Source organism: Tachypleus tridentatus, chromosome 10, assembly GCF_004210375.1.
Source record: "Tachypleus tridentatus isolate NWPU-2018 chromosome 10, ASM421037v1, whole genome shotgun sequence".
Lineage (NCBI taxonomy): Eukaryota > Metazoa > Arthropoda > Merostomata > Xiphosura > Limulidae > Tachypleus > Tachypleus tridentatus.
This window is the reverse complement of record NC_134834.1, coordinates 139,643,851-139,669,777: the sequence shown is the minus strand read 5'-3', so window position 1 is coordinate 139,669,777 and position 25,927 is coordinate 139,643,851. Positions and strand designations below refer to the sequence as shown.

The following is a 25,927-nucleotide window of genomic DNA, read 5'->3' as shown; positions in this document are numbered from 1 at the left end:
TAGGGTCGTTAGAACTAAGATAAAATATTAATTATGAACAATCTATAATAATAAAAGACTGTGTCTGTGGGTGTGTGTTTGTGTGTATGATCGACATAGCTCCAAAACGAAAGAACCTAAAAACCTGAAATTTTGCACACTTTCATATTATACCCTGAGAATGTGCACATATGTTTTATGTTTTATTACTTATTTACGTTTGTGCACATGTACATGTTTTTGTCAGACAAGCTAACAAAAATCACATAGACAAAGAATATTTGATTATCATAGCTCCAAGAGAAAAGAATCTAAAAACTTAAAATTTTACACCCATACTAAGTGGACCCTGGGTATTATTATTTATCTTATCCACGTGCGTGCGCATTATTTTAATGAAACAAGCTAGCGAGAAACCTTATAGAAAATAAGTGGTTCCTTATACGACAACTTTCAATATATAAAAAAGTCAAATACATGTTAGTAACAATGTATTCCAGCAATGGCTTTTGTGTCATGTTGCTTATTTAAAAGAGTATATATATTATACTTTTATACTAAAATGAGCTCATAATATGCAAAATATCAACCCAATAACCCAAGCGAAGCCGAGTGCTTTTGCTAGTTAAATATAAAACAACAAATTATAAATTACTGTTGATGTCACAATTATCAAATTAGTTATTTAAATAGTAATACATATAAGGAAAGTAAATATTAATCAGTGCGAAACAAAAATAATCATCAGTATCTTAAATAGTTATGTTAAAAAGTTCTCTCTTTGTTTCTGTGATAGTAACAAAATTTAGTATATTTTATTTTTGCGTGCTCAGACAGATCGTTAAACAAATGCGCTTATTTTTAGCCCAGAACACATTAAAATAAGTTGAAATGTCCCAAAATATTAAAAATATGTTAGATTATATAAACCTGAACATAATGGTTGATTAAACAATGAGAACTGTCATACAAAAAGAATACGTGGACTTCAGAATAATTTTGAAAATATATAATTAGAGCAGATTTTGTTGAAAAATTTTTCTCACATCTTTTGAGAAAGTCTGTAGCGTTCCTTAAGGAAAATACCCTATTATATTTTTCGAAATAAACATTTATTTGTGTGTTTTTCTTAAGCACAAAGCTACATAATGGGCTATCTGTGTTCTGCCCATCACAGGTATCGAAACGCGGTTATTAGCCACTGGAGAGCTCCAAATAAAGAAAAACTCCATCTTACATTCTGAACCTGAACGTTAAAAACAACCGACATTAATAACGTTTGTTTTTAAGAATTCTGAAACAATATTTTTTATTAATAGCATGTTTAAGATATTTAATCAAAAATGAAGTACACATAACGAGTCTTAATAGCTTTAAGCATTATCTAGAACCTATTCGCATTTCAACCACATAAAGTTATTGAAATAACTTACATTTTAATTACATAAAATTTCAGACCCATTAATTCTTTGATGTTCACATTAAGTTCTAGGACCAATGTTTATGTACCAAATGTATTTAAGGTTTGATAAAAAAAATGAATTTATTTTAATTATTTAACAACTATGATGCCATTTGATAACACATCTGTATGTGTGAGGGCTTATAATGCTAAAAATCGAGTTTCTATACACGCACTTGGTACAGAATAGATAGCCCATTGTGTAGCTTTAGGCCTAACAGGAAACAAACAGTTTGAACATCTCCTTTTTAAAGAATCGATGAGCAGCTGAAAAAAACATGTTTTTGATAACTGTCGAAGGAAGTACTGGATATTTTCTTCACCAAACTAAAACATTTCTACGCGTGTTATTGTTGTGATTCATTAATTTGTGAAATAATGAGATAATATCCTTAACACTTTAGAACTGCAACAATGGAACTCTTATTCTGTCATTTGGTACAACAATGGAGACCTTATTCTGTCATTTGATATTCGATATTCCTCTCATGTATCTTGTTGTATGTTGTCGAGTCTGTTCAGGTACCTGCTATACGAAATGTATACATATCTTGGCAGAATACTGCAGTGCAGTGAAGACAGCAGCTCTTTACAGTTTTCCTTTGATAGGACTTTACGTTTATGCTGGTTTGTAAGCCCATAACAACAGCAGAAGCAGCTTCTATGTTATATACGTTACAGTGATTCCTAATTTCGTGATAATGTGCATTGTTTTCAAACTTTCTTAGTATATACAGAGAGCAGGAGGTTTGTATGTGATTGTGTTATGTGGTGGCTGTTTTCTTTGTATTGTAACGCTGAATTTTGGAGACAACAGGGCGGCATCGTCGGCAGTAAGTTTGCCTTCAGTCTTCTAAGGTAGAAAAGGCCACCATTTGTTCTTATTATAATGTAAATACCATCTGAGCTTTCTTTGTTTACTAATCTTAGTATTACAGCGAGGAATATTGTAAATATTACTGGAGCTAAGACGTGCCCTTGTTTTAGCTGGTAACTTACATCAAGGATTTCATTTTTCTTTCCTCTAACAGAAATTGATGCTTTCACGTCATAGTAAAAACTTTTTAGCATTTTCACCATGTGGCAAGGTATCCACATATCTTCAACCGCTTCCACAAGGTTTCTTGGTCTACTGAATCGAATGTCTTTATAAAGTCCAAAGAAAAAAGTTAGATACTTTGATGTTGTATGAGCGTTTCTTACTTGTAGTTGACGTATTGTGAATAGTATATTAATAGTTGGTATGCATTGGCTTAGAAGCCACGTTGTCCTTCTAGAATAATATTATTTGCAATGACCTGTAGACGTCTTGATAATTTTTATCAAAAATTTTCAGTTACAGATAAGAAAGACATACCTCGATAATCCCCACATTCTACTCGGCCTCTTTTCTTTTGTAGATAGATCTTTTTCCATCTACCAACAATTGTTAAATAATTCTAGCAGTTATATGTTTAGCTGTCTATTTATATACTAAAGCATATTAAGTCAAGAAAAACAATGAAAATACCTCCCTTATTCGTTTGTTTCTTTGCTTTTCAGCACAAAAGACTATCTTTTCTGCACCCATCACAGGTATTAAAACACAATTTTTAGTGTTATTAAATCTCAGACTTTCCAGTCAGGCATTCCTGTAGGGACAAATTAACTTAACTGAAATGTAGTTATTCATTAGAACTAATATCAATAACTGATATGCTGATAGGGTTTACAAATATCGTGAATTCTCAAAATATGTTAGACCAATCAGTCATTCATTTGATAAATTATTTATCATCTGAATATAATGAGGCATATTATAAATAGGTCAAAACAGTCTAACATTCTAATGAAGCACGGAAAAGCAGATATTAAACGTCTTATTGTATTTAGAGCTGTAAACTCAGTATTCTAATCTGTCTATATAAAATTATGTACCTAAATTTAAACTATATGGTTTATTATCAGGAATACACAGAATAATGGAACTTCAGAAACGCTCCGCTTTTGTGATTTGTTGCATTAAATTAGTAAGTGCAGGTAAAACAAAACAAATTTACAGACCTGTAAATTTGAAATATCGTAAAAATATATCACTTTCTTATGTAACCAATATAAAAAAAATGTTATCAAATTCAATTTTATGTTTTTACATAGAAAATTTTATTTTATAAAAACATAAAGAGAAAATGCCATATTTTGGTCAGCCTCAAAATAATTAGAAGATTACAATACCCTAAGTCATAAAACTTACTGGAGTAAGAAGAATAGTGGCAGCCTAACTGGATTCTGTCTGTATGGAAGTCACAGTATCTCCTGTGGTTATGAAACATTATAAACCAATATATGGGAAAAGTGAAAGATCGAAAAGAAAAGCAAAAGATAAGAGTTAAAAAAAGGAAAAAATAGGTGTGAGAGGGAACGAATTAAACCGACAATAGTGAAGAAAGTAACACGCTGCTTGTTTAAAAAATCTAAATCTATGTGTTATTGATTACCAGTAATAAAAAGCATTTTGCTATATTTATATTGACGGTGAGTCAATTCCTACTAGGAATAAGTACAACTTAAATAATGTTAATAAACATAAGAAGGGAAATCAAAATGCGAATACAACATAATTTTGTGTAACTAAATACCACCAGTAAATATTTTTAATGGTTACATTACTGTAACACAATTTCTGATATAGATATAGGTTAAGTTTGCTTACAGTTTATATTTTTAAAAGAGGAAATCAAAGACTGAGTATACCTCGTAATGAAATAGTGTCAGAAGTGGGATTAATCATTTAATTAGGAACTGAAACCCAACAGTAAAGTAAGAGTTTGAATTGGATCTACAACAACACGACTGAAGGAGAAAAATCAACTGAATAAAGCAGTGAAATCGGGAAAGGGAATAGGAAAGGGTATAACATGTAGTACAAAATAGGATTCAAAATAGATGAGTTTTCTAACTTCAGTCTTCAAGAAATGACAAAACATTGGAGTAATTCTCATAAAGGTTATCATGGTAACAATTTAGAGATTGCTAAAATACAGTTAGAAACGAAACGTGTAGTAAGTGAAAATGAACTTTCGGGAAGCTGAGAATAAACGTTTAAAGTTAGAACTAGAAGATAGGTAGAAAGAAAGAGAGTTCGAGTTGATGATTAATAGAAGGCAGCGTAATTCTAGTCATAGAACTGATATACATAAAGATATACGCATGTCAAGCTGCTTAGATGTTGTGATAGCGATATATATATGTTTTTCTACGGTTTTGAAAACAAAGTGAGAACAGAGAAATAATTCTACTTTTGTGTTGTGATCTTTCAAATTATAGACTTTGCCGCTTACAGTAATTTTTCTTAGAAACTGTAAGTTAATTGATCTGTGACATGAATTTCGTATAATAATAATAATATATATATCTTTGTGTCTGGTTATACTTCTATGATTTCGATGAATAGTGATAAACCCATTCACTAGTTGCTTGACCATAACAGCACATAACTAGTATGAAGTTTGACAATCATAGTTAGACTAGAGAATTTATAGGAGTTTGTGAAAAATAAATAATAAAAAAAATACTATAAAGAATGACAAAGTTTGAACTTCTGATAAAATATGAAACACGGATAGAAAATAAATAATTAAATGGTTGTCATAAGTTTTAATAAATTCTGTAGTGAAATGGCGTTAGAAAAACCGGAAGTAACTAGGGAAAAAGGATTATTATTGACTGGAAGACAAAGTGTTGAGGTATAAATGTAATGAAAATGATGCAACAGATAATAGGTGTCAAACAGTACTCTTTAGATCATGTAAAGAGACAGTATTACAGTTAAACCATGATGCAATGTTGGCTGGACATTCAGACATAGCTAAAACGAAAGATTAGAGTCAGTAAAATCTAGTCTTGTCGGGTATATTTGGAAATGTATATAAAGATTTGTGTAAAGAGCTGTCCAGTATGTCCGTTAGCTGGTAAGAGAGACACGAAAGTGAAAAGATTAATAGTTAATTAGACATGTAGAGGAAGTAACACTAGATTTTAATGATGCATATAAAATAGTGGGAGAGCTTTTAATGGGTCTAGTTTCCTGAGGAATTCTTATAAGACTTAAGTGACAATATGAAGGCAGCAGGAGAAAATATGGATCACACTAGTCCTTAACGACTCCGGGTTTGAATCCCGGTCGCACCAAACGTGCTCACCATTTCAGCCGTTGGGGTGTTACAATGTAACGGTCAATCCCACTATTCGTTGGTAAAAGAGTAGCCCAGGAATTGGCGATGGTTGTTGATGGCTAGCTACTTCCCCTCTAGTCTCACACTGCTAAATTAGGGACTGCTAGCGTAGATAGCCCTCGTGTAGCTTTGCGCGAAATTCAAAAACAATCAAACAAACCTTAACGGCTCCAAGCAAAAGGAATATATGTGAGAGGAAGTGAAATGATTAAAGATGAATCTTTATGTAAGTAGGTTGAGGCAAAGGTTGGAAAAGAGGCGGATGTTAGCAACTAAAGGTACTCAGAATAGTGAGGATGAACGAAAGCTTCGCCATGATAAGAATAGTTGACAGTGAGAATTAAAAATTATTCAGTTTGTTTTGGTTCCGAAAATATTTTGCTGGCAGGATGGATAACGTTCTTCCTTATAGTTAGGCATGCGAGTAAAGCGAAGCATGTGATAGATGTACGGAATAGAGAAGTAGTAAGGATACTAGTAACGAGAGTGAACAGAAAACTAATTTAAATCCTTATGAACAACCAAGGTACGCTTAAAGTTTTGAAGGATTTACCTTGTGGATCATTATAGTTTAGAATATTGCCTAGGGAACAAAAGAGTTCTAGTAACATTTCAAAAGGTTACAGATAACATCTTACGAGGCTTAGGGGAAGAGTTACAACTCATACATGACATTGACTGGGATGAACATCTAAGAGTTTTAAGGGAAGTATTAGATATTTTGAGTAAAGCAGGTTCAACAGTAAAATCAGATAAATTTGAACTTGGAGTAGACCGCTTATAGTATCTAGGTCGCATGGTAGGTTAAATAGGTAAAGCATTGATTTCCTCTGCAGAGGTAGAGTAAAGCTATTATGCTTTGGGAGAAACCTATGGCAAATAAAGGAGTTTGATTTTTTCTTGGGATGGTAATATATGATAACTAATGTTTTCCCAGATTTCTAGAAATAGTAGATCTAACAACAACATTAACTTGTAAACCAGGACTGCAACGTTTTGTGTAAAATGAGACCGTTGAGAAGGCTTTAAAAAATTAAGAGAGGCGGTGTACGAAAAACAAACAAACAAAATACATAGCTATAAGTATACGTTATCCATCATTATACAAACTGATGCCTCCAGTACAGCTATGAGGGTCATGCAACAAATAAATGAAGATGGCATAGAACATCCAGTGGCGTATTTAAACAGATAATTATTTCAGCGAGAGACCTTTATCCATCACTGATAAAGAATGTTTGACGACAGTGAGAAGGCTTGACAAATTAAGATAATTTCTGTTAAGTAATGAGTTTCTCGTGAAAACGGACCATAAAGTGAAGAATGAAATCAAAAACAAACTGCTGCGATGGAGTCTGTTATTACAGGAATTTAATTTTATATCACGTTATAGACCAGTTATTGGCTATCAAAATATAAATGTTCTGGTTAAAACTAATTTACATGGATAATAATGTATATATTAACGAGATTTACGATCCACCAAGCTTGGGTTAAAACAGATACTGTGTTGGGAATGATTGATCATGTGAATAACTATAGGTACAAATAATTTTTGAAATTATTGGATGAAACTCTAAACAGTAAAAGATGGATGGAGGGAACAGTGTCTTCTGATTAACTTTTATGGCTATATAATATATATATATATGTACGTATGTATGTAAAATACTGTCATCTTTTGTTAATATTGTAATGGTGTCTTATAAGGAAGACTATGAATTTTTTTAAATGTTGCATTAATATACATGTATCTATATAACACTGAGAAGTTGTAAAATATCTGGAAACACTATGCGATATAATCAGTGATGTCGAGAAAACCCACTTGTAGAAAAATATATATGCAAAAACGGCTCGTTTGGGTTGAGAAATATTTTATATAGAAGAGCGAACAACGTTTCGACCTTCTTTGGTCATCGTCAGGTTCACAAAGAAAGAGGTAACTGACTGGAAGCTGACCACATGTCGAAACGTTGTTCGCTCTTCTATATAAAATATTTCTCAACCCAAACGAGCCGTTTTTGTATATATATTACTATGCGATATTCGTAAAGACAGTTGAATTGCCAGTTGTGCACAAAAGACTGTAAGTACATAAACAGCTTAAATAAGAGTATGATGATATGCATGGGAAAAATAACGATTAGAAAAAAAATCATCTGAAATTTAATACAATCAAGATTGTTGGATCTATTTAGGAAATGAAGGGAGATTTTATAAAGTTAAATGTAAGGAAACAGTAGTTGAGGTTTAGAATTAAAGGATTACGGTAATAGAAAACTATTATAGTAAGCACGTACATTGGCTGCCTTTTTTAGCATAGAGTCTATAAGGATCCTATTGTTACGAAACTGTATAATCTGTTATACAGGAAACAGATGCAATGTTATGAAAAAAAAAAAGACAAAATATTAAAGAAAAAGAAAATACCGGGATGTGCGAGAGAGAAGAAATGAAAAAAAAAAAAAAAGAGATGCGAAGAAAGAAAGTAATATGCTGCCAATTACAAGAGAAAACCTATCAATGCATTGTTGATTACCGGTAATAGACAGCAGTTTGCCATGTTCACACTGATGTTAATCAATTCCTGAAAGAAATACATACAACCTATATAAAGTTGATGGACAATGAAAGGGAACGCGAAGTTAGAGTACAGCACAATCATAGCAATCAGCGATAAGTTCATGGATGTATAATGCCAAAATCCGGGGTTCGTTTCTCCATAGTAAACAGATTTTAGATAGGCCATTGTTTCACTTTACACTAAGAAAACAACGTTTACGAGAGACACTCTGTAACTATTTGCGAAGAGACGATTCTTTAATATGACAGTAAGTTTACCTTTTTATTCCAGTCCCAAGTTTCTTTGTCTCAGTGTTTACATCAATGATAGATGAAAGAAAATTATATTGTTATGTTAATCGAATGTGAAACTATGAACACTACAAGTAAGCAACCTAAAGTTTTTCTTGAGGCTGTGATCTGTATAGCCTTATATAGATTTGTGAATGTCCGCTTGTTAAGTGATTGTGTATGTTCAAAAGCATGCGGTAGGTTTATTATGGAGTATTTTTGATAAAGTGTACCTGCAAAATAGAAATTACAAGAAGAGAACTAACTTTCTGAGAGTAGATAATAAGAAATGAATATTACCAGATACTTTTATTTGCTCTGAAAACGTATCTTGATTGCTTATTATTTCAAGTACAATGTTAGACAAAGAAATAGTTTAATCATTCAGAAAAAATTCGTGAATTTGAGATATTATATAACACTAGCTGATTACATGTGACGCCAATGCATTAGATCTGCGTGTGATGTATTCATGACGTCATATCTACTTCCTGAAAATGGAGAAAAATGAAGTTCTTCGTGACGGAAAACGGAGGCAAAACGAAAAAATCGTGACCTCTATTGCAAACTTACGTGCACACAGGAAAAACATTCGTGAAGTTGGGGGGTTGCATACTGCGTAATAAAGAAATTTTCCAGTGTCATATAAACAAACATTTCATTATAGTATGATTACAGATCAATGAATTAATGTAGAAATCCTATTATAAGTGTAGAACACCAAATATCACAGTAAAAATGTTTTTTTGTTAAATATAAAATGCTTGGTGCCAAATTCAAGATCATAATCCTAAAAGAACAAAAAACATGATCAGTAAAATGTAAGTCTTCCTATTTTTAAGATACATGTTTTACTCAAAGCCTGGTGCTTAGATCATTTACTGTATAATTTAAATAATATCAATCAATAATTTAAGCTTTATAAATTTTTGAAAACCAATAACTTATAAACAAATTATTGTATTACCTGGTTTGTTTGGATCACGATGGAGTCTTACTGACTGTAAAATCTTTTTTCGAGATGTCTCAGTATAAGTACCTGCAACATCAGAATTTAACATAATTATATTTGCTTTCGTCAACATAAAAACCTATTTAAAATTTTGGTTAACCTACTTTTCACAGAATTAGATTCTACAAATTATGGTTTTGTAATTTATTATTTTAATTTGTGTGAAGTATGAGGTATAATTCCAACAGTTGTGTTTGAAAAATACTTGTTTTGTAGTTGTAATGCTTTTTCAAAATAACGTTTTAAACGTAGTGCATATTTAGTCCAACATGAGAACAAAGGAAGAAAACCGCCTGAATGAATTTTTATATCAATATTTAATTTTTGATCTCAGATTAAAATATCAGTTATTTGATTCATACGTAGTTCAAGCATTATATACTAGTTGTATTACGCAAACATATGAAAACGTTAAATGTTGTATAATTTTATTGTATTTTATTAATAAACGAAGTGTTAAGTAGTATTATCAAGATATTAGTATGTAAGGGTGAAATGAATTTAATCAATATTTTTAACACTTTAACATAACCTACTGCACGACTTCTAATAAAATATGATTTTCAAATTGATAGAGAAAATGAGATACAAAAGAGAGATTCTTTAAGACAAGTTATTAGTCAAAAGAATAATACCCTCTTAATTTAAAGATTTTCATATTCGAATGCTTCACAATTTAAAAGTAATGACTGCTCGAAGTTTCTTAAGTAAAGAAAAATAATGCGTGCTTTTAAAAGTAAAAACTGTATTTTGTTTGACAAAAACAAATATTGAAAACTGTAACTCAAAGTAAATATCCGGCCCGGCATGGCCAAGCGTGCTAAGGTGTTCGAGTCGTAATCCGAGGGGAGCGGGTTCAAATCCCGGTCGCACTAAAAATGCTCGTCCTTTTAGCTGTTAGGGCATTATAATGTGACAGTCAATCCCACTATTCGGTGGTAAAAGAGTAGTCCAAGAGTTGGCGGTGGGTGGTGATGACTAGCTGTCTTCCCTCTAGTCTTACACTGATAAATTAGGGACAGATAGCACAGATAGCCCTCGAGTAGCTTTGCGCGAAATTAAAAAAAAAACAAAGTAAATATTATTTAAAAAACTGCTATAATTCATGAATAAATTCATGTTTTAATAGTTATTTTATGAATACATTTTTTCAGTCTTAGTTGATATTATGAAAGCATCATTGTTTGTTTAATTGAAGTGTGAAACATGCAGGTAGAAAATGGATAAATACTGGAGGTATATATATTCAGACATACTCATACTCATTTCGTTGCTCAATACACTTGAGTTATACAAATTTAAAACTAGCTTAAAATAATACGATATTCATGAGAAGGGTAAAGATATTTTCTAAGTGAGAAATTGCACAATAAACGGTATAAGAAACAATAAAGATAAGAAATTGTTTATTTAATAGGAAATTTATATTTTGTAAACTTATATTAGAGTGACATCTTTAAACATATGTCTGTGATTTACTCTATTTTAGTTGTAAATAAAATCTCTGACAACTTACAAGTGATAAACGCACTATAGACAAATGTCTATCTTTTAGATAATATTTTTATCAATATCTTGTTTATTTCAAAGTTGCTCGATTCTACTACTGGAACATTGTTTTTTTTTCTTTTATAAAGGTTTTGCCAAGTAAGCTAAATCAACTATTTTTCTTGTAACGACCATCGATCATAATATGTAGTTTCTTAACATAAACTTGGGTGTGGCGTTATAAAAACCGATTGTAACTGAAATATATGACTCAGTATGAAATATGTAAGTGTTTTTAATAAAAGAATAAACATTATTTTGCATGAGGTATTCAAACATCCAGCGCATTTTAGATGTCACAAGATGTAGCAAATAAGTATATATTTTTCCAAAAATCTATATTTATATACAAACGCCTTTTTGAAAAACGTATGAAATTTTAGTTCAAGAAATGAACCTTCTGTTACTTAACCCTCTAATGTTTCTATTCTAGCTTTCTATACTTCAAGTCAAAGATGCATGCTAGCGTTCTAAATATGACATCTTTTCACTTCGTTAATTTATTCAGAATGTTTCTGGCACGGTATTAAATATGAGAAAATAGATATTAATACCAGAAAGTAAGTAAGTATTTGACAGAAAGTAGCTAAGTCATTACGATGTTATTTTATGAGAGGCCTTCCGGTAGCACGGTGGTTATGTCTGCGGACTTATACTGCTAGGAATCGGCTTTTGAAACTTGTGGTGGGCAGAGCAAAGATACACCATTAGTGTTTTGTGCTAAACTAGAACAAACAATATATGAAATATGTGATTTAGATGTTAATCGGTAAGTTGCATTGTCTGTTAGCTTCTGCTAGACTTTAAGATACCATCTAATACCATCTATTGACCTACTTTGATTCTTTTTAAACTTAAATGCTACTTACTTACATATTTTAACCTAATTAATTTCCTTTGGAGGTCAGGTTTCATCTAGTAATATGTGTAGTAATCTAATTTGGTTCATTGAAATTAAAGTATCATGTAGCTATGTAGTTACCTAATTTAGTTCTTTTGAAGCTTAAATGTCCTTTTATAATTCATATTCAGCTAATTTCTTTTTCGGAAGCAACTTAGTTATAAGCAGTTGCCTAATTTGGTTTTTTGAAAGGTGGACATCGCATAGTAATGGTTATCAAACTTACCTGATTATTTTGGTTTAATATCTGATACAATAAGGCACATTTTGATTTCTCAGCAAAATTATAAACTATATCTCGTTAAATATTAAGACAGTGGATCACATTTGTGTGTTATATAATAGTTAATACTTATAATATAATAGTACTTATTGAAACTCCATAATTAAGGAAAACAAAGACAATTGTATGTTTAACTAATATTTCACATACTACAACCATGATTTCGTAACACAGTAATTTATTTTTCATAATAATACAATAGTTTAGACCTATAAAAAGAATGTTTAAAATTTAAACTCATTTGAAATAAGCGAAGTTGACTAAGAGACGTTTTTAAATTTATTGACAACCAAAGACGTTTTGAAAATTCATTATGTTAGGTTTAGTTGAATTAGACTTGTGTTAAAGGAAAGACAAGTAGTAGTGGAAAGTAATATTATAAGAAATGTCTCCTATTTGAAAAATAATTACACTTTAGCATTTAAAACTGTGTTCGTGTTGGTCAGTTCATAGCATATTAGGCAATATATTAAAAACTCCAAACTTTGAAACAAATATATGTACGAAATAATTACTTTACATTTTGTAATTTCTAAACCTCTATAAAATGAAACAAAATTTTAAATGCAAAAAATATCATTACTTCATTTGTTTGCTTTTTCCAGCGTTTCTAACGTTCTTCCAAGAATGACAAAAATATTTTTAGCATGTGTAGAATGAATGAGTTGCTACTTCCGCATGATGTAAAATTGTGAGTAAACTATAATTTCTTAGGGTTGTATGAAGCATAATTTATAACAATCTTATTCTAACTGTTTCATTTCACAAATACAGATCTAAAATAAAGGTGACGAGAATTCTAACGTTAGGCAATTACTTTACAGAAAACGTTAGCCCAACCGAATTACACAAAGATAATTTGATCATCAGTATTAATAGTCGTAAAAAATATTTTAATCCTGCAGCTATTGCATAATATCGCTTGTTTGTTATAAAGATATATTCCAAATAAAAACAACTAATACAAAAAACAACAACAAAACCAAAATTGGCATTGGGTATATTGAATATATTATTAACAGGAAAAATCTAAAATACATTATGACTATTCAAGCGAGGCTATGAGTGTGGCTGAACTGATGTTTGGAAGTATAATACTTTTCATTTTATTACATGCGTAACATTGTTTTTTTTAATTTCGCGCAAAGCTACACGAGAGTTATCTGCGCTCGCCGTCCCTAATTTTGCAGTGTAAGACCAGAGGGAAGGCAGCTAGTCATCACCACCCACCGCCAACTCTTGCGCTACTCTTTTAGCAATGAATAGTGGGATTGACCGTACCATTATAACGCCCCCACGGCTGAAAGGGTCGACCATGTTTGGTGCGACAGGAATTTGAACCTGGGACCCTCGGATTACGAGTCGAACGCCTCAACCCACCTGGCTATGCCGGCTCCACATACGTAAGGAAAACTTCGGGGAATTTTGAAAAAGAAGCCTAGTGGTCAAGGTATCTTGCAAGTTATTTAATTTTTGTTCTAGTTTAAAGTTAGTTTAGGAACTTTATCAAGGAAAGCAAGGATAATATTTAATTGTAGTTAACTATATGTTATCTGCATTATTAATGAGCAACAACTGCTATGGTGTGATCTAAATGAAAAGTGAATTAATTATTATAACTATATTGTAAACAATTTACAAATGAGAATTAGAGTAAAGAATAATACAACGTTATTTATTTCACTATTTGTTATTAATATCTTGGCGTGAGTTAACGTTACTATGATTCTGGAACACTGGTGAACCGGTAGTCTGGTATTTTTATTCCCAGAGCAGGTCAAGCAATCATAGTGTCAATAGGAGAAACCCACATTAGTTAGTTTGTTTCTTCTTGAATTTTGCGCAAAGGCGTTCGTAACTTAACAGTGAAAGACTAGAGGGAATAGAGCGTTCATCACCATCTACCGCCACCTCTTGGGCTACTCTTTTACCAACAAATAGAGAGATTGACTGTCACACTATAACGCCCTCACAGCAGAAAGAGCGAACATGTTTGGTGTGACGAGTATTCGAGTCAGTGACTCACAGATTGCGAGGCGAGAGCTCTAACCACCTGGTCATGCCGGGCCGCCTACATTAGTGATTCTAAGAGGTTATGAATGAAAGTAAGGTAGAATATGTAACAAAATGTCAACCACACTATGTTTGCCATATCCAGTTCAAAACGTTAATTGCAAAATGAAATTATAGGCAAATCGTGTATTACGCCTAGAAAGTACATCAGTTTTTGTTTTAGAGATACACTTTATTCTTAGGTTTTAGATACATTACAATGACAAAAATCACACCGTAGATATTCCCACTAATGTTAATCACAATTTAAAAGAAATAAATCTTTCCGTGCTGGCTTTGAAACTATTTCTTACACCATTAGTTTTGCTCAGACTGAAGGCCATGATTGCACACTAATAGGGGCCCAACATTTTGCTTCCTGTCAAACTTTTCTGAGTGATTGTGTGTTCACTTTTAGCCATCATCTCTGTATAAACTTCTCATAGATGGTTCAATGTGTATCACCTTTGGCACCCAAGACTTTATAAATTGCAGTCACCCTATCTTGTCTTTACCGTTTCAAGAAATGATGTTATTTAATTACTTTCTTGTTTGTATGGGAAACCAAAATAATATTTTTCACCACTTTGTTGTGGTTGAATTTTTTGATGTTATCCAACTTGAGCATTGTACTCTTTATAATGCTTTTCTTGAATGTTTGCAACCAACTCAAGAAAACATATAATATAAAAATAATTAAGAATCATCGGCATTTGCAGCATGATCACAAGTACCATGTTAACATTAACACTATGTGAAAATTAATAACGTATTCTCACTAATCACATTTACCATGTGTCTTGACTAAAAAACTTTTAAATTCAAAGAGCAAACAAAAGCTCTTGTAAATGCCGTTTCCTGCGGACGAAAATATGGTTTGCAGTATACTACCAATATTTGTAACAGTTTATTAATGTTTCCGATATTTCTGAATATTCACCATTCCATGCTACATTATAAAAATATATTAAATTACCTAAATGATATACTACATGTATTTTTGGAAACTTTGTTTTGAGCTACTCTGTTATTCACTAACTATAAGGAAAGCTAAAATGAGATAATAAACATTAGGTTAAACGTTTATTTACTTGTAAAAAGACATGTCATTTTTATGTTTAATAAACATTTCAGTTGTATTTTATTTTACACAATGTATTTTTATATTGATTAAATAACTTGTTTTAAAAAAATTAAGTGAAATGGTGTAAAGTTCTGTAACCCAAGAAAGATTTTAATAGAGAAGTTTACTGTTCAAATAAATTTCAGTAAAATTTTAAAGTTTATACACAAAACAATTAATATGCACAATATATGGTTTCATGACTTACTTTCAAAAACATTGTTAGTTTTATATCGTTTGATCTTTATTTACTAAGGTAAGTAGTAGTTTTGCTTATTTTGAGACTTGGTGGAAGTAAACTAGTACCTATATAAATTCAAAATTAATACCAGGTACAAATAATTTGTTCTCACCATTTCGGTCAGAATCTACGTCATCAATTACGATTTTGATGTTTTCTCCCTCAGGTGCTGACGCTCTTCTTTCTGTCCATCCAGTGTCTTCTCTGGGCAAATCAAGAGAATGAGTACTGCGGGTCTTACCTTGTGACGAAGGATGCAAACCAAGCTGGTTTTCCGGTTCAGGGAGTTGAGGAAGTGTTCTTCCTGTACTGTTTCTTCTTGGAAAGGGACTCTCTTTGACACACAACCCAGTTGTAAAAAGTGACCTATTAAATGGCCTCTGGTGATCTACGACTGAGTCTACCAGTACAAACGGAACACTTCTAATGCTTTGGGACGATGCATTGAATATATCTCCATCGTCTACTGAACATGATTTATCTGTAGAAAGATGTGAATGATCATCTGGAGATGGCGAGCTATCCACTGTTCCTGTTGGACTGAAATAACCGTCGTTTGAGAAAGGTGTACTCCTATAGTGTTTAATGTCTTTCCGTTTAACCCTGATGTGGCGAACTGCAAGTTTTCCTCCATTATGATAACCCTTGTGTATTCCACTAAAACTACTTCGATCACTGTGTGTGGATATGTCTCCACTGACATCACTCACATCGGAGCTTTCGGAACTGAATCTTCGTAAGTACAAAGCAGTTTCAGATGCAATATGCCTAAGTGGGTTTTCTATAGGTTTAGGTACTCCCAAATTATGACGACGTTTTGAAACGTCGTCCAGGTCCTTCTCAAGGCTCTCAAGGGCGCTGCTTGATTCCAGCGAAGTTATCATATCCGCTTTCGGTAAGTAGTCTTCTCTATAGTAAATTGGATCTGAATCTGGTTCTTCAACATTATATTTCTGTCGTTGGAATTTCGATCGGCGTTTATGTCTACTTTTTCTCCTACGTTCCTGCTCTTCTCTAATATAATGCTCTTCCAAAGAGCTCTCGGAAGCAGAAGAAATTCTGAAATGCTGAATAAGGTTTGTATGTGACGAATGTTTCATACGGTAAGAGCCATTAGGTTCCGTTGTTCGTGGAACAATCTGAAAAGCAAACAACTTTGGTTTATTTCCATCTTTCGTAGACTCTGATGAAGAACGACGATCACTTAAAGTTTCAGATGAAACATATCGTTCTCTGAAATGTTTATCTGGAGATGAAGGCCTTGAAAAATATTGTTTGGAAGTAGCTAAAACGTTTACCTTTTTTTTTTCCTGTTTTGGAATTTCAATAGATTTTTGCCTTTCTACAGATGGTCCACATTCTTTTCTTCTGAAAGAATTCTGTTTCATGTGATTGTCTTCTGTCTCGTGTAACCTTTGTACCTTTAATCTTTCCTTACTCACTACTTCATTCGCTACATCTATGCCTAAGTCTTTAAAATTTTTAGAAATAACATTGAGAGCCGGCACCTTTCGGTGTTTACTACCATTTTTCCATCTGATGACTGTAAAGTGTCAAGGTCGCTGCCTGCATCAAGGGTCGAGAATGAACTTTCTAGGCTTTCCATCCTTGCCTTTTGTGCCTACATGAGAATTGATAAGTAAAGCAATTGTGAAATTAGTTTGACGACAGTTTCACAGATAGCCCACAAATAGCTTTGTGCGAAATTCAAAAAACAATTAGTTTGACGACAGTTTAGTAATGCACTAAGTTTATAAGATTTTAGCGGAAAAAGAATTCAATAAAAAGTGAAAAATGGTTGCTACAAATTATAAACAAGACAATAAATAACTGAAAATCATATACATAATCTTTAGTTTGGATACGATGTTATTTCGTATTTCGAGGGATGGATGAAAAAATGCATACTATCATTTGTTATTATATTTTATCTATTGGATATAATGAAATAAATGGGCTATAAATGTCTTTTGACTCCTGTATAGCCAGCCAACCAAAGTTTATATTTTAGAGTTAACAAATGTCTATATTAACTAATACTAAGATATTAGATTTTGTTTGTGCTATCTAAGACACAATGCTAGTAACATGTTTCTTGAATTAGAGGAAAGCGGTAGAGTGGTCAAAGTTTCAGTGAAATCATTTTTATTGAGTTAAAGTCTTCTTTCCCATGATTGCTATCAGACAAAAGAAGAAGCGATATCTACTCAATTCATGTATTCGCCATCTGTTACGAGTCTAAAGCGTTTCTTTTTCAAAAATCCCTCTATTTTTATTTGCTTTTAATAGCAAAGTTGCACGATAGGCTATTTGCACTGTATCCATGATGTATTTTGAAACCACATTTTGTGAGTAAGCCTTCAACTCTACCGTTGAGCCAATGAAGGCTTTCACCAAGGAAATAAAATAAAAAAAACAAACATACATGTCGGCTTTTATTGAGAACTGGATAGGGTGTGTGTTTTCTTACAGCAAAGCTTGTTTGTTTGTTTGTTTTGAATTTCGCGCAAAGCTACTTGAGGGCTATCTGCGCTAGCCGTCCCTAATTTAGCATTGTAAGACTAAATGGAAGGCAGCTAGTCATCACCACCCACCGCCAACTCTTGGGCTACTTTTTTACCAACGAATAGTGGGAATGACCGCTCATTATAACGCCCCCACGGCTGAAAGGGCGAGCATGTTTGGTGCGACCGGGATTCGAACCCGCGAACCCGGGGATTACGAGTCGAACGCCTTAACACGCTTGACCATGCAGGACCCTACAGCAAAGCCACATTGGGTTCTCTGCTGAATTCACCGAGAGGAATCGAACTGGATAGGAAAGGTATTATATATTAAATAGTGAGAGAGGTCAACTTTATGACTAGTTGGCGCAGACATAATGTAAATGTAGGTGCGTAAGTATTTTCCATATGCAACGTTGCAGTATTAAACCAACACTAGATATAACAGTAGCCCAGAATCAGATATAAGATTTAAATTTTTAGTATCTGCTAATATTGGCATCTGTGTGTGTAGCATTCGTTTGTTAAATTCGCACAACTCATTGAAGATATGGAAACAAAAATAAAGTTACCATTCGACGAACCGATGGCACTCGATGCATGCCCGACCCTGGTGGAGGTTCTAACCCTAATCGATCTTGACCCTGCCTTCTTCTGCAGTAACTACATTTCCATTCCTACAATAAAATGCAAGAAGATATTGTGTAAAATAAAAAGAGCTATATCCACTTTGTAGCTTGTGTTTAGGAATTGAGCTTAAATGTTCATAACGTGAAGAAGTATGATGTGCTTTTAAGATATACATAAAAATATTTCAACTAGAAAATAACTCATGAGTATTTAGTTCTACAACTAATGAAAGGTCTTAATTGTGTGTTCTTACTTTTAACAAGTCATTTTTATTATCTAAAGTTATGTAAAACTCTTTTAAATGAAAATGTCCATCACTGGCTTAGCGGGGTAGGAATGAGATCATAAGCCATATATATCAGATTAACCCAAATGTACGAGGTGCAACAGTAAACGGGTGAATATCGTGCATACGTGCATACAAATGACTCTGGCAATGGTTAAGATAGTATTTGATTAATACGCCATAAAATTTACAGTTTTTCACAGGTCTGTAATATAATAGACTATTTATTTGTTTGTTTGTAGTTAAGCACAAAGCTACACAAAGCGGTATCTCTGCGGACTTACAACATTGGAATTCAAGTTTCGATACCCGTGGTAAGTAGAGCACAGATAACCCATTATTTGCGTTTTTCTTAACCTCAAACAAACCTCTCTTTAGAATTGTACAGTTTATCGTTTTTTTGTTATTAACATAACAGTTTCATTGATATATGACAAGCAGTTTATAAAATCCTTACGTACATTATCATTTAATTTACAGGAGTCTAGAACAATAAATACTGGCAAATCAATGGTGGATTTATTATTATGTAACCTATTACAGAATAAAAACAAAACAAGTAAATAATATGTTATCTTTTTTAACTAACATTAATTGAACCTAACAACTAACATTGTGTGTTTTTTCCTTCACTATTACATTCACTAATACTATTGGTCAGAATGTTTAATACATATTTATAGCTTTTACAATCATACTTTAACTATATAGATTATTTTGCTTTGTGAATTTCTTATACCGCCAAAAATACGGTTGAATGTAGCTGAGCAATTCAAACATAGCATCTTGTTTAAAGAAAGTATATCTACAGCTTCTCTCATTCTATTAGTGGTTCCTCAATACTCATTTCAACATTTAATTTAGTTACCACTCTCCAGAAGTGGTTTTCGAGCAGTTAAACGTCAATATTCCTCACTTACGAAAACACACAATTGTTAGTTGTTCCGTTCAAGTAATGTTTGTTAAAAATATAAAAAACTTCATTTTAATATACATCTAACTGTTATCAAGGTAACATTTACACTTCGTAATGGATTTACCATTATCTATTTATGGTAATATCAATGTCTGTTTTTAAGTAAATATATATTTAGAAGTGCATATGGCTAAAAATGTTAAATATGTGTTGCGAAATTCCCACCTGGTCTCTAAGATTCTCGAGTGTAAAAACCAACAATGTACTTTGCGTGTAAGTAAAATATTCTTGCCAAATAAACTTTCGATAACCTCGTCTAAATTTTATAAATCGATGCGCCAAGAGACAGTTTTCATATTGTTGCTGGTTTGCTACAGTCAGTATACTATACACCTTAGAAGCTATAACTGTGATAAACGCTTACTCATCAAAAAACTGCAGATATTTGATCAAGAACATTTACAGATTTTGGACATTAGAGACCGTTAAACTACAAAGAATTAACTTAAGACATTAGATAACTTTTTTGGTAAAAATTTAGATTGTAAACCACGTAAGGTCAGCCAAGAATAGAGCTAGCTAGTTTCCTGAAAAGAGAATTGTACCTGTGTATCAACATAGAATTAATTCGCTCATCGTGAACCGTAAAGAAAATTTTCAGCTCCAGGCCAGATAGAAGACTCTCTATTGCAAGTAAGTTTCTAAATCTTTTGTATATATAACATCGTTATTTGTAATAACTGTTGTTATAAATTGTATTATTATTTGTATATTAAAATATATTTGTGTTAAGAAAGAAAATTGAAAATTGTCTTGTTGGCAAATATCATAAATTCAATTAACTTTTAAATTACAATTAAAATTTCAGGCTATTTAATCGAAATAAGTAACGTAATAAATTAGGGGTTCGTCCGGGATAAATTATAATACATAACAACCTAAATATACAACAAGATAACTGAAAAGATCTGTGTTAGACTTTCGTAAATAACATACGTTGTAATAATTAGTATCAGTTTTAAATCGTGCTTGTTATTCATAGTTTCTTCAGTCTTTAATACAGCTCCGACGGAAACATGAATTTTTGATGCAATTTATCATAATACATTATTATTGGAAATATCATGACTGTCACTACTATTATAGGCTTTAAACTGTTGTTGTTTTGAATTAAGCCCAAACCTGCAAAATGGGCTATCTGTGCTCTGCTCACCACAGGTATCGAAACCCGGTTTTAGTGTTGTAAGTCCGCAGACATACCGCTGAGCCACTGGGGGACGCTTTAAAGAGATATGTCATTTTTCGACTGATTGACTGACAACAGATCGGAGTCTAAGTTGTTGATATGCGGATATAATTTGTTACAATTTATTTTTGATCATAAAAAATGGCATACCTGTAGTATTTTTCTTTATACCTTTTTGTCAGCTAGTGTAAAAATACTAAGTTGTGCTCTTTCTTCTTCCAGATTCAAAAGATATTTGGTTCCAAACTCTAACCATATAACATTTTAAGAATCAACTCCTATACCGTCATGTCAATTTAATGAAATATTTCCTGAACAGTGAGAAATGTATGTTTTTCTTAGGCTACCTGCTGTGTGCACCGAGTGGAATCGAAACCATGATTTTAGCGTTGTGAATCCGTAGACTTACCGCTGTCCCAGCGGGGGATGAACAGTAAAAAAATAATATAGAAACAAAAAGTACTGGTTAATTAACTTAACACAACTTAATTTTTGCTGTGAGTAGCTAATGTAATTTCATGTAGGTAGTTTGTTAAAAGCACTCTTCTAGTGAGTTTGTTTGTTAATGTAATTTGCGGTTACCTCCCTTAAATCTTAATCGTTAATTTTATATCTATAATATAATGTTACAACTTGTAACTCTGATGTTCAATAAACTGCTATGAAGTACAATAAGAAAGTCTATATAGAAATAATAAAACGCAGGTCTTATTTTGAGATAGTGTATGCTGTAATGGATTTACGGTTTTACGTACTGCGTCAACTTAAATTTGTAAACAATGTTTCAATCTCTGTACTGAATAAGAACCTAAAGGTCGTCCATTCCTATTGGTTAATGCAGCACTTAAAAACTTTAAATCACATTTAGATACACAATTATAGCTTGGAACCCTTTTCATTTTTATGTATATTAATTTAATTACATTATAAAATTCATTGTTGTTTTTTTCAGATTAATATTTATTTAATAACATATCAATAAAATCATTCATACTTGAGAGGTGTCATTTGGGTCTCTGGAGTAAGAAGCACAATCTTCACATACATACTGACCACATTCGTCACATTTCCGGCTCTGTTCATCAGAAGAAATACTCTTCCGACATATTCGACAGCTATCTCCTGATGCGATTCTTCGAGTCACAGTCTCTGCTGGTCTGGGTACACTTTAATTGAATGTTTTTTTTTTATTTTAAGAAATAAATTTTCAGATACATACATACATATATATATATAATAAAACCAAAACAGTTAAATTCGTTTAATATCTAAAAGAACAAGCATCACTTTCTAACATATGATATAAAAGCATAAAACTACGAAAATCAGACAAATATAAACTACTTGATGAGGAGAAATCCCCTTAAAATAAAAATATATCTTATATGGGTATTAACACTTTTACTGATAAGGAGAGAACAATGTGTCGACCTTTCCAGGTCATTTTCTGAAGATGACCTAGGAAGGTCGAAACGTTGTCCTCTCCTTATCAATAAATGTGTTAATACCCATACCAGACGTTCTGAGATACGAATATAGACTACAAAATACCAAAAGCAAAAACATTATTAAAATATCAACATCAAGTTACAAGTTATATTGTGGATAGTTATCATACTTATTTTAGGCTTTGAGGTATCTACCAAAGTCAGTTCTACAAATAGGTTGATATATATTATCTCTTACATTTAATCCCAGTTTGCATTCCTTACTTGATGAAAAGAACTCACAATATCACACATCTATGTCAACTTTCACTATTTGTAAATACTTGTGGAAAGGTGGTTCCTCAAAAAAATAAAAAAATAATCTAACAGAATTTTAAGACCCACCATATGTATTGAAAAATATAGCGTATTCCCTAAAGTAGGTTTTCCATATATTAACGTATTTCCAGCCATGGTTTTTGATGGTATTAGCCCCTTCATTTGTAAACACACACACACACATCATGTTTTCTTTTTCACTCAAAATCACAATGAAAATATATGGTTAAATCACGGAATTGAAAACACATAAAACATTAGGTTCATTTACATCACTTTAGGAATTTTGCATAATCTCGCTTATAACAGATAAACGATAAAAGTTTAAACAAACCATCAACATAATACCATAACCACAATATGACCATTACTGCTAGTTTCTGAATGTTTTCTTCTGCAATCCATCACCAGACTTTCGAACGTCTTGTATGAGCACCATACTTTAAGAAATAATTTGAAACACAATTCATCATAATATCTACAAACCTTGCTTTCCGAGGTTCCTCTTCTATGTGATCATCCGTTTCCCAAACCATTCGAAGAAGTGAGCGTTCTTTATCTGTTAGACGAGACGTTGCTGTTTTACCTGCTTTGATGGGTACCGTTCGATCACGAGTTAACGAGATTTCCTGAAGACCCGTTGTAAACGTCTGTCTAAGCTTATTAAGAGGACCTGAAGTAGTTCCGTCCTTGTTTTCAGAAGTCTTGACGATCTGAAAGTTCAAATAACATTTCTCATTTTTGTAGTATTGTTAGACATTTCTTACTGAAGCAGCTGAAAACTGTTAAAAGTACATAGTATGAACGTGCTTAAGAAGCGTAGAAAAAATATTTTAAGTGTCTGTTTAAAAAAATGCTAAAATATACAAATTATACATTTGTCACAGTGTTATGTCTGCGGATTTATACGACTAGAAACCGGATTTCGATATTTGTATTGGGCAGATCAAAGATAGCTCATTGTGTAGCTTTGTGCTTAACTTCAAACAAACAAGCTATATAGAGAATAATTTTGACGTCAGCTTCTTTGTCAGAAAGAATATTAATTAGCGTAGTATTTAATACAGTTAATATCATATTACAGAGGTTGAGTACATTATATTACAATTATTTTGGAACCTTACAACATCGTTACAAATCATGTCTCCAGGTCCGTTCATGCTCTATTTGAAAACAACTTTTGCAATAGTTCATTTCAGAAAGCTTCGTCATAACGTTTCTATATTTCAACAGCACGCGATTACTTCTTTCCAGCGTTCTATAACCCATCTAGTGCACAAGTACAACGATTTTCCAATTTCCCTTTTTAAACAATGTAAATACACAGAAATCTATAATCAGCTGCAACTTTATGCCTCTGTAATAGCATCAATACTCATTTCATTCTACAAGTGTTGGAAGTATCCAACAGGTATGTCATGGACGCAACTACAACTGAATATGTCGCCTTTTCAGACGTAGATTTTTCTTGATCAAGGTACATAATACTCGGTGGGTAAAGAGGATATTTGTATTAATGACCGTCGTGTTTGTGGATTTTCATCTATTACAAGACAGTGCACTTTGATTATCAAACTGGAATATCACTTGTTGCAGGTCTCTTTCTGGATGTTCCTAATTTTGTTCATATTCCTATTTTCTGAAACGCCATTTAGTACATGTGATATTTCTGTACTGGAAATTATAAATACCTGATCTCAGTATATCTCTATAATTTCTGTGCAGAAATATTTTTGCATCAGAAGGTCTCTTACATACCCCTTCGAACTTTAGTGAATTTTTGACGTCCACCATCCTCTAAAGACAATATCAAAAAGAAATTGTGATACATTACTTTCCACATCAACTTTATAACTGATGAAATGTTCATATGACTAGCTGATTTACATATTCTAAATTGTATTAATATAATGGGCTTAATTCTCTGTGTTTGATGAGGTACATATACTTTTCTCTTGTAATCAACGTCTAGAAAGTTTGAAATAGTATAAGGAAGTATGCATTCTGATTTATTTGAATCTGTCGTAACAACTTATACCTTCAATACAAGGAAAACCTAAAAATCAAAACTTACATAAAATGCTTGTAAATTAAATTTTTAAAAGTATTTAATGTGTTATTTGTGAAGCAATAAACTATTTCATCCTCTCTTATACTAAGAATATAAATGAGATGTTTAATAATTTTAACACTCTGCTTTCTTTTTTTCGTAATTTGACAACAACTTTTTACCAAAAAAAAATATACAATATGATAGCTGAAGTTTTACAACTTGTTTTCTACATGAATAAAAATCATGATATCTCACCTTTTTCATAAAAGACATCATATTAGTAGATCTCAGTTTGATTTGATATTTTTCGTGTTTTACTTTCCCTTTCTTTCTACAAGAACGTTTTGGTCAACAGTCAAACATCTCTGAACGTAGAAAGCCTTCGATGTTGAATCATATCTCTGCTCAATCACTATTCTCCAATTGCATTAGGTGACTAAAAAAAACAAAAAAGCTGTTTGGCTGTATGGAAGCTCTGCATATAGAAAAAAAAATTCTCCAAGGTTTAGCAAAATAGATCGGATATAGTTAAAGATAAGTAGTACGTGTAAGTTTAACAAATGTTGAACCTTCCACTTGCCACATCTCTACAATAGTGAAGTATTTCACCGTGGTAACTTATAATAGCGTTACTTACTTGAACATGGTTGGAGCGTCATATAATTCATCCAATAAAAAGATTATATAAGTGATAAAGCATCAACGTATAAAAGTTACATATACTTCTACATCCCTACTTCATATCATGACTTCATGACAGAATTATACACAAAACAGAACATTTTATTTTCGTAAAAAATATTGGTACACTAACCAAGACCAAATTTTAAAACGTAATATCACAGACAAAGTGGT

At 32.2% G+C, this 25,927-nt stretch overlaps 1 protein-coding gene across 1 annotated transcript in view; it reads right to left on the bottom strand.

The window, feature by feature from the left end:
• The window catches only part of LOC143228519 (uncharacterized), a 73,986-nt gene extending 48,467 nt beyond the window's left edge, over positions 1-25,519 (bottom strand). The window contains exons 1-7 of the mRNA XM_076459765.1: positions 25,328-25,519; positions 23,506-23,732; positions 22,248-22,419; positions 18,748-18,852; positions 17,175-17,292; positions 15,784-17,142; positions 9,479-9,550 (exon numbers count right to left, since the gene is read on the bottom strand). Of these exons, the coding sequence (XP_076315880.1) occupies positions 9,479-9,550; positions 15,784-17,142; positions 17,175-17,292; positions 18,748-18,852; positions 22,248-22,419; positions 23,506-23,732; positions 25,328-25,348 (2,074 nt within the window). The 5' untranslated portion in view covers positions 25,349-25,519. The remainder of the gene's footprint in view (positions 1-9,478; positions 9,551-15,783; positions 17,143-17,174; positions 17,293-18,747; positions 18,853-22,247; positions 22,420-23,505; positions 23,733-25,327) is intronic.
• Between the last annotated feature and the right edge of the window lie 408 nt (positions 25,520-25,927).